Source organism: Babylonia areolata, chromosome 6 (genome assembly GCF_041734735.1).
Source record: "Babylonia areolata isolate BAREFJ2019XMU chromosome 6, ASM4173473v1, whole genome shotgun sequence".
In the NCBI taxonomy this organism is placed as follows: domain Eukaryota; kingdom Metazoa; phylum Mollusca; class Gastropoda; order Neogastropoda; family Buccinidae; genus Babylonia; species Babylonia areolata.
The window spans coordinates 12,365,417-12,383,054 of record NC_134881.1 but is presented as its reverse complement, the minus strand read 5'-3'; the positions used below and the strand labels follow the sequence as shown (position 1 = coordinate 12,383,054).

At 37.5% G+C, this 17,638-nt stretch overlaps 1 protein-coding gene across 1 annotated transcript; it reads right to left on the bottom strand.

Moving 5' to 3' along the window:
• Positions 1-6,316: 6,316 nt before the first annotated feature.
• LOC143283290 (protein FAM76B-like) lies at positions 6,317-17,224 on the bottom strand. Its single transcript, XM_076589473.1, has 9 exons — positions 17,096-17,224; positions 14,188-14,252; positions 12,930-12,990; positions 12,172-12,327; positions 11,107-11,693; positions 10,184-10,273; positions 9,562-9,709; positions 8,649-8,750; positions 6,317-7,905 (listed from the first exon to the last, which is right to left on the bottom strand). The coding sequence occupies exons 1-9, from the start codon at positions 17,174-17,176 to the stop codon at positions 7,816-7,818; spliced, it is 1,380 nt and encodes a 459-aa protein (XP_076445588.1). The 5' UTR covers positions 17,177-17,224; the 3' UTR covers positions 6,317-7,815.
• Between the last annotated feature and the right edge of the window lie 414 nt (positions 17,225-17,638).

The window sequence follows — 17,638 nt, the reverse complement described above, 5'->3', positions numbered from 1 at the left end:
TAATTGTTTTGCTTCCCATCAATGACATACACATTTTTGTGGGGTTATTAAGTAGACATTTAGTTTGCAACCAAAACAAATTATGCATGAGCATACAGTATCTAACGGCAGAAAGTTACATTGAGGGTGTGGCTTGGCTGGTATGGAATAAATACAAGCAATGAGATCTTCATAGGGACTTGATTTTAAAAAAAAATCTTTTAAAAGCCCATTTCTAAGTTGAACTTTACCATTATGGGGGATTATTAGGTGCACTCATATTTCAGACATGACATACACTCTACCATGCATTATGTAGAGTGATGGCCTAGTGTTCAAGTGTCTGCCTAGGAAACCAGAGAATCTGAGCACACCAATTCAAATCCCACAGTCGCCAGTACTTTCTCCCCCTCCATTAACCCTTGAGTGGTGGTCTGGATACTAGTCATTCAGATAAGACTGTGGCCCTGTGTGCAGCATGCACTTAACGCATGATAAAGAACCTATGGCAACAAAAGGGTTGTCCTCGGCAAAAATCTGTAGAAAAATCCACATCAACTGTAAAACAAAATTTCATGCAAAAAAAAAAGAAAAAAAAAAAAAGGTGGCACTCTCAGCGTAGCTCCTGGGGGAGAGCAGCCCGAATTTCAGACACAGAAATCTGCTGTGACAAAAAAAGTAATACAGTATCACAATACAATACAGTAATCTTCCAGTTGGTGACAATCCTCTCCCAAAAACAGAGTATGGCTGCCTTAACTCACTCCATGCCAAGAGTTTTTGCCCTTGCCAATCCCTGAAAACCCAGGGTTTGTATAGGATGGGGAAAAAATTGTAAAAAAACCAAATGAACACCCATACAATTGATATTTAGTATGTGTATGCAAGTAATGTTGTTCCATATGTGTGCAAAAAATCAAAGTATTTACTCACCATCTTGATGTTGATCGCGGTATACATATTTTGTGTATTTTTTAGCATTTTTGCACCCATCAGAAAGGTACACCAAGTGCCCTTGAACATGTTCCACATCACATTCTAACACTATTTGAGGAACTGAAGACCTAGTGCATGCAATGAAGTATGAACAGGTGGTGAAGAAAGTTGAAATTCACACATACAAAAAAAAAAAAAATATTGTCTCTACATAATGAATAAAAAAGGAGTTCACTGTACACAAAAGCCTGATGTAGTATCACCGACAATAGTCTTGTCTTGAGTGGAAGAGCTCATGGCAGGTGATGCTGAGTCCTGGGAGGGAAAAAGGAAAAATTGTCAGTCCAATCACTGGTGAAAACACTTGCAAAATCGTCCGTTTCCTCAGTGGTTTCGTCGTCTGTGTCTGTCTCATCTGTTGGCACATGTTCCTCACTTTCCTCTCCATTGTAAACACTCTCTTCAGCGGCCAAATCTATTTCTAGTTCATCGGGATCTGGTTCAAATTCACTGTCCGAAGAATCAGCATTATCTCCTTCGACATCAGAGCCTTCAGTTTGGATCATTTCCAAAACATCTTCGACGCTGAGTAACATTTCACCTCTCCGACCGTGACGAACACTTCGCCGTGACGCCATCTTGTCAAACAACTTACAAAGCTGACAGGGGGCATGCTTTGTTATCAACTGCGGTTGAGCTTATCGCGACACACATGCAGCGTGTGTGAATGAAAAGCTGACCAGAGGTGACGTAAGATATCACATCTGCTTTTGATTTTCGCATCCGACGCGTCACTCCGACAGCACGACTTTTTTAAATCCAAGTCCGCATATGCGGACATTGGCATCCAACGCTTTCTCCGACGATGTCCGCATATGCGGACAATGGCAGCGAGTGAGTTAACAGCAGCTCTCCCAGTTGGTGACATACTACCCATGAAAATGGAGAATGGCTGCCATCACAGTGGGGTAAAAATGCTCATATATAGAAAAAAAGACTACTCACAGATATGACTGAACATGGGAGTTGCAGGCCATAAACACAGAGAAATAAGGAGACAATATCAAAGCCTGAGAGAACATTTTTGGTAAAGCATGATGGGCAGGTCTGCAAATAAACTAAAGGTGTGTAAACATAACTTATGGGGAGAAGGATCTAAGAAACCATTCAAAAAAATGTTCAAATTTGTAAAGAAAACTATACACATCCCTTCAACAGACAGACAGATACTTTGAGAGGTAAAAGAAAAAAAAAGATAGATAAATAAAAGTATTGGGTATGTGAACAATTGATAAAATTCAATTTAAAAAAAAAAAAAGCTTTGGGTATGTATTGCATGGTTTGGCAAAAGTCATAAAAAAGATTTGACACAATCCAAATATAAACCCTTGAGGCTATTATCACCAAGCAAAGAATAAGTGCAAGGTTTTTGACTTGAAAGTTAATAAATGCTAGGCAAACTTTTAAGTGTCCCTCTCTCTCTCTGTCTCTCTGCCTTTCTCTCTGTCACACATATACTCTCTGAGAATCTCTGACATATGATAATTGCACTCCTTCTAGATAGAACAGTTTATATAAGAAAAATCTACATAGAAGTGCACAAAAACAACAACAAAAAGAATAAACATATGAAGTATAACTTCTTATTGCCTCTTTTCCTGTCTGCAGACCGTAATCACATCCCAAACCCCCAAACTCCCTATCCCTGCTTTCAACTGTCCTCTCAATGTGGCATTCCCCTCTTTCCTGCTCTTTGCAACTCTTGTTAATATCAATAAAAGATTTTTAAAATGTATTCGCCTAAAAAAATAATAATTTTTTTAAAATAATTGTTTAATGAGCAGACAATACAACTCTTGAAAGCATCTGAGGAGAAAGAGAACAACAATCATCATTTTGCCTGTTCTGCACTGAAATTAGTAGGTCACCCATGCACACGTGCGTGCGTGCGTGCATGCGTGCGTCCGTGTGTATGTGTGTTTCTGTGTATGTGTCTGTGCATGCAAGCGTCAATAGGTGTCTGGTATTATGCAATCATATCACATGAATATGTGTTCACATGTTTGTAGACACGCATTGGTATGTTCATAAATTACATGCAAGTCCATGTGTTCATGTTTGTTAATATGTGTGTGTGTTCACTGATATGTGCGCATGTGCACATAAACGTATTCAAAATCATTTAATCTTGTTAATACCATAATGTGCACATGTGGATCAAAATGTGTGCACACATATTTCAGATCATTCTATTTCCTAGCACTATACGCTCAGTGGTTGAAAAATAAATGTATGCACACATGCATGCACAACACAAAGCATCCATGTGCATACCCAATACTGAACTGCCAAGGAACAGGAAAGACAGAAAGTAGTAACTGATATGTGTGTCAGCAGGGTGTGAGTGATGGATAAAAATGCAAACTATACTTATTCATGCAAAGCATAACTCTTCAGTTGTGGGCTTTGAAAACCTATTATACTTAAAAACTATATTTGAACTATTTTTTTCATAACACATAATAAGTAGAACCAACATGTAGGATATCTGGGCAACGCCCATAATTAACAGCTTATGAATACAATTATTCCAAAGTGCAACAATAATAACTAAATGCAAATATAAAAAAGACAGCAAACACAGAATAACCAACATAAACACACCTGCAGTGTGTATAAAACCTTTGCTTCACATATAAATCTGCTGTCATGCACTCCATTCAAATTATTAAAAAAATCACATTTCTCACAAACACAATGAGCAAAAACAATGATAAATATATTTTTCATTGTCACCATATTCATACAGTAAAACAGAAGCAAGTATAAAAATAGCTACCACTTGATTTTCACAAAACGATATATATGAGAAAATGCAGTGAATAGGAACAAATCTATTTTGTTGTTAAAGCTCCAAACACTACTATTCACACACTATCAGCTTCCATGTTAACCTATGCCTCATAAACAGAACTGGCAAATACAACAATATCTTTTAAACAATATCATAAAACATATCAAAACATGCCATAGTACAGTCTATATTCACTAACATCTATAATAACAGAACAATCTACTGGCCAAAAGCTCTTTGCACAGGGACTAAGAAGCAAACATGTATTGTCAAACACACATAGTTACAGACATTAAACAATGATGTCAAACTAAAAAAACAAAACAAAAAAAAAAAACATTGCAAATTATTTGTGGAAAAAAACCCCATCAAACTGAAAACAGACATTGCAAGTCACTTGTCTTAAACAACAATGACAAGAGAGGCAAGGTTTCCAAGACAGACGTGTATTATACTCACTTAAATGAACACAGGATTATGGAATAAAGACAATATGTATAAAAAAAAAATATATATATATATATATATTTTTAAAAACAAACAAAAAAAGACTGTAAAGCATGATATAACAAGACATTTTAATCACACACTGTTGTGGCCTTGACATTTGACCTCTAACCTTGACTTTCAAAAGTGTATGTTTTGCTTGCAATCAATCACTGTATCAGATGAAAACTTGATAAAAAAAACAAACTCAATCACGAAAACAAAAATAAATAAAGAGCAATAGACTATTATATTTCTACATATCACCCTCCCTCCTGCCCCCAACACTATGCCATGTTGTGACCTTGAACTCTGACTCTTGATCTTTACTCTCAACTAGAATTCTGTTGTAGTCATAACCAATAAATGAGACAAATTTGATCAAGATTGTATGCAAGACCTTTATTCTTGTACACATAGGCTTCTACTGTTATCAACGTAGTTTGTCATGACCTTGACTTTTGACCTTAAGTTTCCATAGGATTCATGCAGTCACAGCTCTGCACTCTACCATGTATCATTAAATTTGGTCGTAAGAGCTTTTTTTCTAATATGCCAAACAGTGACCTTGACCTTGACCTTTCATCCTGCTTACCACATCATCATAAATGGATGTCTAGAAAATAGAATGGTCTTATTCTTACCTACCATCCCACTTGGTTCCTATCCCATTGAATGTGTGTGTGTGTGTGTGTGTGTGTGTGTGTGTGTGTGTGTGTGTGTGTGTTTATGTGTTTGTTTGCATCCATATTTGCATTGACGAGCATATTAGTTAAAAAGTATGCGTGTATGTTGTAAACACTAGTGGGTCTGTATCTTTTAGTTATTCCTTATCTAATAACTGGGTCACAACTGAAAGATTTTAGTGTCCCCTCCTCAACTCTATTTCGAACTTTTTTCCCACAGAATATCACAGCTAACAGCACCAAAAAACAAAAACAAAAAAAAGGGGGGTGGGGGGGGAATATATTTCTGTCAAATATCTATGCTGATTTTGCGAACATCCACAGCCTAATATTTCTGACAGAAACACCCTTACTTTCTTTCCAAATGAGAAAAGCCATCATATGGAAGATCTAACTTAATCAGTGCTTTATGTTTGTCTATTACTCTGAATGTTATATCTTCCATCAGTACAAAGCCATTTAGGAGACAAATCGACAGTACTCTTTTTTCCATGATACAAACCTTTCCAAAACCAAATGCTCATGGCCTTTCAAAAAGTAAATTCTAACCAAGTTAAAGGATCTTTGCTGTGTATATTGCTGATTTTTCATTAACATGACTATGGGTGAAGATTTAAGTGCAAGTATGAAACACCATTTGACTTACTCGACTTGTCAAACTTATGAAATTTTCATACAAAACAAAGGCATTTTGTCTGGCAGTGCAGTGTTCAATAAGTCATTAAAACTCTTATTTGAATACAATGTAATATTAATCAGTATGACTGTGAACTAAAATTATTATGCAACTATCATGACATTATCATTAAATCATCACCATCATATGTCATGATTGTAGTCTTTCTCATATCAACCTTAAGTATACAAAGTATATACTGTTTGGATTAAACTGTCATATCGTTTATAAGCACATAAAGTACATTCATCTCAATATGTACACTGGGGATAGCTGGGTCTTTTTGAACGTGTGCCACACCATGAGCCAGAACACAAATCAGAGTTCGCTATCATTCAGTGTTTTGGGACTGTTCATGAGATTTTCTTTTTTAACCTTGTCTTTAAACACACAGACATGCAGCTAAGAGATTTCTCAAAAAGATTCAGTTCCTCATACAGTCTGTAGTTTTCCACTGCATTTCTTTTTTTTTTTCGTTCTGGTTGTGGTGGATTTTGTTCTGTATTCCATATATCCTCCCCCCCCCCCTCCCCCCACCCTTCTCCATCCTGCTTTATTCATAATAAACAATTATACTTTCTTGTTTCTAAAACTCAAACATATTAAAAATGAATTTCAAAAAAGGTCATACATGAAAAACAAAATCCCTGTTCACATGTTCAGACAGATAACAACAGACATATTTCTTTGACACTCAAGTCAGGACTAGTAAGATATACAAGCGTTGTTGTTTTTTCAATTACACCCTCTGAAGTAAAACACAATTTGCCACAAGTACACTGAATTAAGTAACCAACGTGCAGAACCATAATAAAATAAATAAGTGGGGCAACACAGGTCATCCTTTTTCCAACATACACACACAATGATGTGTGCACGAACAGACACAACCACATCTCACGAAAAACATGCACACACACCTCTAGTCACACAAACTTCATGGCCATTTCCAAATGACCAAAGCGACAGAGGGCAGTCTTTCTGCTTCCAGTTCATTTACCTCTATAGGCACTTCAACGTCACCACAGCGGTTAGTTTGTCCATTCAGACAAACTCTCATTCTGTTCTTCACAGAGCTAAGCCATGTCAATCAAGCCATCAGGACCAGGAGAAACAAGAGAGAAGTGAGAGGTCCAGCCTCTCACTGATGAAACAAAAACAAAAAGATTTACCAGTAAGAAGTCAGACCTCTCTCTTGTCTTGGCATTTGTGAATAACATTCAAATCATACAGATCTAACTTTCCAAACTGCAGTGAAATCAGTCCAGCAGTTTGCAAAAATAGAACTATAAAGACCGATAAAGAGGGATATGCACGTGTATGCATTCCATGGTTCCCCCAGTTTTAACTTTTTGCTTTTTCTTCAGAAATGGAAAAAAAATTGCTTAATTAGAACACATGATCAAATACACATGATCAAGTACAAACACAGCTGCCCTAAATGGGCAGTAAACAAGTAAATACAATCACACATTATTTTTCAAATGACAGGGAAGATGTTTTGCTGCAAATACACAGAATCTAAAATAACTGTAACAATAATAATCATAATAAAACAACTTTTGGCAATCAACATTTACTGACTAGTGACTAGCGAAAACATGCCTCTTCATCAACTGTCAGCTTAACATACTCAAGTTGCTGTCCCATGACATTGCAGTACAACCCGACCTCCTAGCCTGCTCTCGCTTCCTCTCCTGTTTCACTCACCTAAATCAAGAGACTCCCACAACACAGACATGTCTCATAACAAAGGCAAATGCTTTGAAACTCATAGCAAAGCAAATGCTCAGAAAGTGCATCTTTTCAGTTCTCATGGGATCACTTGGTAACATGTTCAGAAAAGTGCATAAGATTTTAACTTCACAGGAACACTTGTTAGCAATCTCAGTAGAAACACAGAAGAACGAAGACACAAGTAACTAATGCCACAGGGAACATACTTTCACAGTAAGCTGTTCAACAAGCTTAACAAGTGGTAATGCAGGATGCTCTATGCCACAAAATGGTTTCCAAAGGGCAAGTCCTCTAAGGAACTGCTGCAGAATGTGGATGATGAAACTTATCTTTTGATCAGATGCTGAAACAGAGAGATCTTTAAGATGACTGCTGTCGTATCCACTGCATATGAACACCAACTATTACAATATACATACAATTTTTTTTTGTGTTTGCAGAACCTTATAACAGAGATGATGTCAGTTTGAGCTGGTGATTGATTCTAACACACTCTTCTTCACCCCCTTGGACAGTTTCGTCACTTGTCTTTGTAATTCTCGATTCTTCACCTGTGGAAAACACACACACACACACACACACAATAATACCCATTATTTTAGGATGAACAAACTTGCCTTCAACTAGACATATGCACAAAATGAGAGGTGTGTGCATGCCTGTGTGTCTGCATGTGTATTTAAATCATAGTTCTTCTCTTAACTCTGGCAAAAAATCAAAGTTCTTCTCTTAACTCTGGTAAAACTTTATGTTTCAGCCACCATACTTTTCTGGGACAATAATCTGCTACTGAATATTATTCCTGTCAACCATATTTTTTTCTCCAATACTCTGTATATCAAGCACTGCAATTTGTTTTATTTTGTGAATAAATAAAATGATTAAACCAACCACAATTTATGAAAATTACAACTCAAGATATTAAAAGATATACAGTGTGGTCATTTTGATATAGGTGTTGCAGTTATTAACAGTACTTCAGTGATAGAATTCACATTTTTTTCACTTTTTAGACAGACTGCTCATAAGGGACAAAGAGAAAATATATAACCATTAGTACAGGGACAGAATACAGAACTACTGTCATGACAATCATCTTTTCTTGTTACATATTGGTTACACTACAGTATGTTCTAGTAAGGCAAAATACAGATGCTCATTAATCAAAGTATATAGCTGAACATGATTAAAACTTCTGGTTTTTTGTGATTCATTATATCAGTGTGGGAAATCTTTTGACAAAACCAGACCTACACAGTGGTTGAATGACCACTCTCTCTTTTGTTCTACTAACCTGTAAGTTACTGATAGCCTCTTCGTGCTGCTTTTGAAGATTCTGGACTTTCAGGCGGGCTTCCTTTTCCGCTTCATAGTTTTCCGCTTTCAACTCGTTAATCTGCACAAGAAAGCACACACATATTTTTAAACAAAAATACAAACAGCCTGCTCTGAAGTATCATTTTCACCCCCCTCCAAACTGCAAATGGGTGTTGACAAAGTATTTCTACAGAAAATAATGCTGTTAAATTCACCATGAACACACACACACACACACACACACACACACACACACAAACCATGCACTGGTGGTGGTCCATCAAAGACAACAAAGGCTGGCTGCACAACTCTCATCAATTCTGCTGAGTTTGGGTATGCCTCACAAGTCTAATGCATGAACCACACAGACTGAGGGCAATGGTGACATACACACACATTCATACAAGGTTAATAGCAGACAGACTTATGTTGTGTGTAAACACACACACATGTTAGCCAAAAATATGTGACAAACTGTGATTGAGGAACAAGGAGGAAGGTGGCAGAATGGTTAAGATGCTTATCTGCCAATTAAGTGTCTGAGAGGGTCTGAGTTGGATTCTCGATCTCACCCTTTCACCAAAGTTTGACAGGAAAATCAAACAAAGCATCTAGTCATTCGGATGAGACAATAAACCAAGGTCCTGTGTGCAGCATGCACTTGGCGCACTGAGAAAGAACCCACAGCAAGATAAAATGTCCTCTGACAAAGAAAGAAATCCATTCCTAATAGAAATATAAATATACATGCACGCACTCAAGGCCTTACTTGCACGTTAGGTTATGCTGTTGGACAGGCATCTGCCTAGCAGATGTGGTGTAGTATAAACAAATTTGTCCGAAAGCAGTGATGCCTCCGTAAGAAAGTAAAACTGAAGCCTGTGACTCACCCTTCTGTCTTTCTCCAACAGCTGTGCGTCCTTGCCCTGCAGCTGCTTCTTCAGGCTTTCAATCTGTTCCCTCAGCTGTGTGATCAGGATCACGTTCTCCGACGTGCTCGTATCCACCACACCAGTGTCTGATACGTTGCTGCCCGTGCTGTTGTCAATCAACAAAAACACAAATGAAAAAAAAAGAAAAAAAACAAAACAAAAATCTGGTCAAACAGAAGTACACCATGGACATTTATAACAAAAAAAAACAAACAACTGCTTATCAATCACAGAGTTTATAACCTTTCCACAAAATACACAATAAATCTCCAAATTTCACGTAAAATACAGCGTGATTCAGCTGATAACAGATTTCTATAATATCAATCACCCCATGAATTTCTTTTCTCAAAAGGAAAGAAAACAGCCACTTTTATCGTGTTCTAACTTGTCTACTCGGGAACTTCATAATAAAATTAGCGTCTGCTGAAACTGACATTTAAACCAGATTTTGCTGAAACTGACATTTAAACCAGATTTCTAGAATATACAGATGCACCCCTTGCTTGTCGTTATACCAAAAAGAACTTTATCCAATTTCATTTTTTATGCAAGATCTTTAAACTATCTGTAATCTCACCTTTTTGGGGTCGAAACAGAAACACCATTTGACACTGATTTGTCGACAAGCTTGGGGTTTTTAGCTGGGCTGGCTTCTCCTGTGTCTTCTCTGAAAACGAAGAATTACCTGTATTTTCATGTTACACAAAACTAAGAACGGATGCCTCACATTGAATTTGCCTCACACTGAATAACTCCTTAAGCACAAAAAAACGTTCATATTTGTGCGAATGTGCGGCAGTGTGCATGTACATATGTGTGTGTGTCAATGAGTGTGTATTCTTCAAGTGACACATACGAACAAATAACATACCAGATAAAGATCAATGTGTTCTTCCTTTCCAGTAAGACAGATGTTTTCTTCCCTTAGTAGCTTTTTCTCTGTTCTTTTTTAATATCTAACTTTATTCTTTGAAAAATCTAAAATGCAAGCCAGTCATTTAAAGGCTTTTAAAGACATATATCTCATTCCAATTCTTTTCTTTCTTTCTTTTTTTTTAAACTAAAAGTTACAAAAATTCACAAACTTTTTAAGACTACAGACACTTCAGCGAACCTCTCTTTCTTCAGCAAATCTGCAATTTGTATGAGACATAAGTTTCCAGTGGACATAAATTCAATATCTATCTACAGCTGGTGACGTAAGGCCCTCTCACTGATCATGCCGTAGCAAGCAGCAGTCTTATCAGCCACAACTCGGCTCACTCCCACACACCTACTTTCTTTTTTTCTTTTCTTCTTTTTGAAGACTTTCTTCTTCAGATTGTTAGATTAATATACTTACCATGTTCCAATATCTAGCATGCTGTTGAATAGTAGACTGAATGTAAAATGTGCTTGTAATGTGTTATAACTCATTCATAAGCAGAGAAGAACATAAAATCTCTTTAATTTTCAGGCCTTCAAAACACAGATATAGTTATACAAAATGAAACCACTTACTTTTCGATCTGATGAGAACGGTGGTGGTGTTTGGAGTGATGATGCTTGGAGTGGTGGTGATGATGATGGTGTGACCGTGACTTGTGATGCTTCCTGTCCTTGCCCTCTTCATCACCCCCTGAGGCGGAGGCTCCTTGCTTGTTCGACAATTCACTTGTGCGTTCCAGTAAGTTGGAGGTCTTCTCTGTGAGACTTCCGGACCTGCTGTGCTTGTGATGGTGGTGGTGGTGGTGGCGGTGATGATGATGATGACTGCGACCGTTTGACGCTGCTGCTGCCGCTCCTTCAGCAGAAGCGGTTGTGCCCGTTGCTTCTACTTCACCGCCAGACGTGGTTGCCTTTGTGTTGCTGGATGCTAATCGCATGATGGCAGCTGCCAAGCCAGTCTTGCTCTCTCCCCCTCCACTGCCGGAGGTGAGCCTGTTGATGCGGTTCTCCAGGCTGTCGTTACCAGCTGATTCCTGCAGGGAGGAGGAGGAGGCAGACTTTCTGAGCATGGTGAGGGTGAAGTCCTGGCTCTTCCTGGTTTTGGCCAGCACACGCTTGTAGGCTTGTGTGCACAACCAGCACAGCTGTTTCCCGTCAACCTGACAAGAGATATATGTATGCACAGATGTCAAGACAGAATCAGAATCAGGGAGTGGCAGGGGACTGAGATAAACATTTCTCTGAAGCAAAACAAAGAGAAACACTACTACTGCTATCAACACCTTGCCTGCCACTGGGTGTTCAGTCTGTATCCACCATTTTGTACTATTGTGTACCTGAATACAATAAACTACATGTTACTGATACATCACATTTTCTCACCGGCCTGCTGGATGGTTTAAACAGGAAAATAAAATTGTATTTTTTAAACCTCAAGCATGAAGAAGTTATCAAAAACAAAAAACAAACAAACAAAAAAAGAATCTGAACTGGGACTTTTCCTCTTTCTAAAGATAACTTCATGTAATGTATCAGTTTGTTATAAGTGTGTTAAATAGGGTCAAATTACTATGTAATAAACACTCATGACCAAAGCTGTGAAATAATGCACTAAAACAACACAACATGTATCATTACCTTCCTTTTGGCATCCTCGCTACGATCAAAAGCACACTTCAGCTTGCACTGTTCACAAGACACAGGTGGGCCCCACTTTTTCTCTGAGTTTACACACCGCTGGCAGCGCTTCCCAATGAAGGCTGCTAGGATACTGCAGTACTCACATGCAGTTGGCTGAAAAAGGGAAAAAGAAATCACTTTTTTTTCATCTGCCCCTTCTCCTCCTACCCCCACCCCTTCACCTCCTCATTCCCACTTTCTGTTGTTGTTTTTTAGAATACTTCAAAATGCTTTTAATTACCTTAAAACAAATAAAATGGTGGGTTTTTTTTTTGGGGGGGGGGGGGTTATTTTATTTTTTTTACAAATTTAACTGGTTCATTATTCTGGCTTTCCCAACAATATTGGACACACTAAAGAAATTTTTTTCAACTTGAAATAATTTAGTCTGATTAAGGCCCAGCAAGTAATAAAATACATACTACATAACCTAGCATATACACATAACCAGAAAATTGTCATCATTATCCATTATGGAATTGCATTGTTGCCATTAGCACAAATGACAGCCTCAAATCAAAGTGGATAACAAGTACATAATTTAACTATTCAAGAGAAAGTTACAAAGAAATTTGTTTCCATTGTACATATCAAGAAAACAGAAATTTAATATATATATAAAAAAAAAAACCACACACAAAGTAAAAACATTTTGTTACTGAAGATAAATTATGCAAACAGTTTTAGATCCTTATGAATGTTGGATAGTTTATTACCTTTCCATACACTTTAGCGTTCTCTCCACATTTGGCACAAATTGTTGTGGTACTGCCTTTGCTGAACAGAAAGAAATGTAAAAAAATTAATCATGTACATAAAAGTGACATAAGTAGAAAACACTGTACTAGTGTACTAATCCAAGCACAAGACAATAATCAAATGGCTGATTAGCAATACTGTGACATTATTTTCAATGTGTTTATGTCATTCTTCCATCCCTCAATAACTGACACATTGTATTGTCATCATCTATGATTAATGATTCTTTATTGTTCCATGTTCATACTAATCATAATCTAAAAAGTATTATCAAGATGGGTAAATAAACAATAACATAATAACAAAATAAAAACATGATCGTGATGCATGTAACTTCGTAAGAAACCTGCTGTAAACAACTTCTTATCCTTCACTTTATACAATTCAGTCCATCAACAATGGTAAAACTATAACAACATCAATATTTAAAGTGGTGTAAAATGCTTCTTAACAGGCTTAATCTAATAAGACATCTGAGCAAATGGCAGCAAATATTAATTCAAATATCAACAGGTGAAATATTTTGCTCTGGACTGTTTTGGCTCCAACACATAATCATTTCTTGCCAACATATCTGGCTCTGGACCATCCTGGTGCCTGAGACGGGAAATCAAGTTTCTCTAACATGCATGTGTATGTGTTGTGTGTTCGTGTGTGTGCCTGTGTGTCACTGTATATGAGTATGTAAGTCCTACATGTGTGTGTTTGTGTATAAGTGTGTGTAAGTGAGAAAGAGACAGGGAGAGAGAGACAAGAAACATACAGAGAGGAAAAATATACATATAAAATATATACATATGATATACAATAATACATATATATCATACACACAGAGTTTGGATACCAAGAGATTCTGTCCACATAAACCTATCATTATGCACATCACATCCTCCAGGTCTAAATCAACTCACACACTGGGCAAGGAACGGACAGTCAGACCATGCATCAAAAGAAAAAGAATAGGACACACAGAAAAAAGAGTGAGAGTGAGAGAAAAGAGGAGAGGTGAGAGGAAGACAGGGCTGAAGGGGATGTGGGTAACTGAGAACTATCAGTGACTTAACACCATGCTGTAAGTGAAACAGCAAGTATACACATTCTCCATTCCTCTGCAAACCCAAATGGACTTAATCCAAAAAAAAAAAAGAATTAACTGGATCGAAAAAAAGAGGGGGCCAGCAGGAGGGTGGGACTAGCGAGTCAGCATCCACTTACCTGCTCAACTGAAATTCTTCTCTGCAGTATGTACACTTAACAATTGGATAGTTGCTCTTGCATTCCTGAAAACCCACACAAAATTTGCAAAAATAATTACAAAAGCATCCAAATTTTCCCAAAACATTGTGAAGGTCCAATTTCTTTCTCACAATCATATTGATTAAAGGTGTATCTAGAAACCAACTTTCTTAATTTAAAAATAAAAATTTTAATAAAAAATACACAAATAAAAAACCACCACACACATCCAAAGTTTCCACAGTACCAATTACTAGTTTACAATATATATTCCACTTCTTCTAGTGAAACCACAAATGCCTTTTATGCAGAAATGTCAATTGCTCCACAATGCCGTTCAAAGTAACTGATAATATTCTTATCTCAAAATTATGAGAATGCATTAAACTAAAAGTATCATATTTATAATGTTTTGATATTCTGTAACTTACTACTACTGTATTAGTGCTCAGGAGTTACTTATCTTAGTCTTAAAGCAAATTATATTTGCACTAATTCAAAAATTTAAGAGGAATTGACATCAAAATCAACAGATCAAGAACTTAAGAAGTGAGCTCCACATTCTCTTTTTTTTTAAAAAGGAAAAAAAAGAGATGTCATTAACAAGAAAACCAAAATAATGCATGAGACTAGAGCTATGCAACAGGAGGGGGAAAAGCAGTTCATTTGGTATTTACTCAATAAATGATGATGTCGCACATTAAATTTGCAAGAGCCTACATCTGGTTTTATTAACCAGTAGAGTGCCTATAAGACGTCAGCTGACGTCCTACAAAAAGTATTGCCATAGTGCCTATAAGATGTCCACTGACGTCCTGCATATGTTCCAATTTTTCTTTCAATGGAGTTTGGTTCAATTCACATAAACAGGCTCTGAACACTTAGTTTGATGTGTCTGGATTATAAAAATACTATTTAAATGAACTTTCATCAGGTAGAAGACCTCTTTCTACTCATAATAATTTGCTAACTGACCACGTGATACGCGCATGGAAAAGGGGGTTACATCATGTGCAAACAAATGCATCGAAAACTGTATCCAGTAAAGCAAATACATGTAGCCACAGTCAGCAGTTTTACACAAATTCTGAAAGCTCCGCTTGTGATTATGGACAGCCTTGCGATGGAGAAGGATCTCTCAATCTTGTCTGATGATTGGTTTGAAAACGAAGGTGATTGACAATGACAGTTATGAAACTAACAGCCCATTTTATGGTAATTCAGTCCGTCCATCCAATCAGACAGCATTTTTTAACAACTGGCTATGACTGACAGAATACGTACAGCCAGTGTTGGAAGAAGAGAAGGAGAGGGAAAGGAATGATGTAAGATGATAGGTCGAATGCCAGCCAGAGGTCATCATGGGGGCGTACCTTTTGGGAAGCGTGTCCTCACAATTCAAAGCAGACAGAAGGCAATCAACAACCGCCAATGCCCCACGATTTTCACGAAATGCAGTGCTGAACCTGCCCTGGCCATGAAACATGTGCTTCTTGTTTTTAACGCTTTTTTCCCCGCTGAATCAGAGGGATGACTTGTTTGAAGAGGTGGCAAGCTGGCTGCAAAGCAGACACTTTAATCGGCCCACGTGCAACTTGAAAGGAGTGAATGTCATCAAAGAACTTCACCCTCTCACTCCCAAATGCTCTTTGTTGTCAAAAAGCTTGCCAGTTCAGTTTCTGGGATTGTGACTGACCCTTTACGTTGACTTTACTCACTTTTGTCATTATTGGGACAGTGATTTACTTACATGTCTGCAAGAGCTGTGATTTGTTTTCATAAGCTTATAGCCCGTTTTAATTTCTTCTACAGGTATAATCTGACAATAGACTTGCTATTTCTAGGTGTATTTTGTTTCTTTTCTTTATGGATGTCATTATGTAGAAGTGGAAATAAGACTTTTTTGTTGCACAAAAATTATTATCTTGAGTCTTGACTTTACATGCCTGAACAGTTATCTACAATCAACCTAATTGGGACAAAAAGCCCAGAGGCAGAATCTACACTCATTTTCCTTCACAAAAACGTTTACTTTCCTTCTGTATCGCCCATAGCTTTTGTACTTTTTTTTTCAACTTTTTTTTTATTACCTCCGAATCCTCAAAATTCCCTGGCAAGGGGAGAGCACTTTTTTCACAAAATTCTCTGGCACTGAACTGGTTAAAGTTGTTTAGTGTGAACCATAACCTATCTCATCATGAGTGCATTCACTCTGTGTGTGTGTGTGTGTGTGTGTGTGTGTGTGTGTGTCTAAATGACTGAGCATACCTGAGTTTACATGTGTCCATTTGTTGTGTGTGTGTGTGTGTGTGTGTGTGTGAGAGAGAGAGAGAGAGAGAGAGAGAGACAGAGAGAGAGAGATAATGAGTCCATGTACATTAATTTTGCAGACGATCATCAAAAGACTGGACCATGTGTCTGTTACTGTACATATGCAGTGTTGTAAATGTCAGGGCATACATGAAACATGCACATATTAATGACTTCTTCATCTTCTTCTGGATGAGTAGCCAACATCGACTTTTCGATGAATCTGCTAGACAAACGATGCATTCTACACACTAATGGGTGCCAATTACCAATTAAATTACAGTGGTATTGTACATTCCATTACCTGGTGATTTGTGTTACAAACGTACAGTTATGCATTCTTGGATTTTTAAACCTCCTGCCGACAAATAAGTTCACCAAAAATAATGTTTAAAATATAGCAAAAAATAACTTAAGGATATCTGTTGTTTATTTATATGTTTTTATCAAATGTCTTGTGGTGAACAGCAAAACGTTGGCGAGCTCTGTCGATCCAGACACCGAGACAGACACTATATGAGCATCTCATCTCGTCTGCTTTTGACTCAGTGAGTAAGCGTGATCGAGTTCAACTTACTTTGCAAAGCTGATCGCCCTCTGAAAGGTCATCAAAAGGAAAGCGACGATGACATTTTGTGCAAGCAAATAACGCTGCCATTTCAGTAATTTAAAATCGGATGTCACAACTTTTGCAAACTCTACAATATTGTCAACAGTAGTAACAAACGCTCTGCCCATAGAATCGGAAGCATTAAACTGCGCATGCGCGAATTTCAAACACACGAAATCGGATCGGCCTGCTCAGTTCTTTCCGAACAATATTTGCTTTCGACTTCCCGTGACACTGATGATGCAACCTCTCTCCCTCCCTCTCTATCTTTCACTCTCCAATGACTAGGTAGAAGGTAAGAAAGAAAGGTGGTGTGGATTTCACCTCTGGTTTTACATAAGATATTGAGGAGAGGAAATTTTATTTCAGTGCACAGTGTCCTGGGCTAATTAGTTATCAGCGCTCTCCCAGTCTCTACAACACTGTTCGCCTGGAAAAAGCCAATTAAATTGTTAAGTACCGTCACGAATTAACGATCAATGATAACCATTGTTTTTCTTTGTTCTTCAA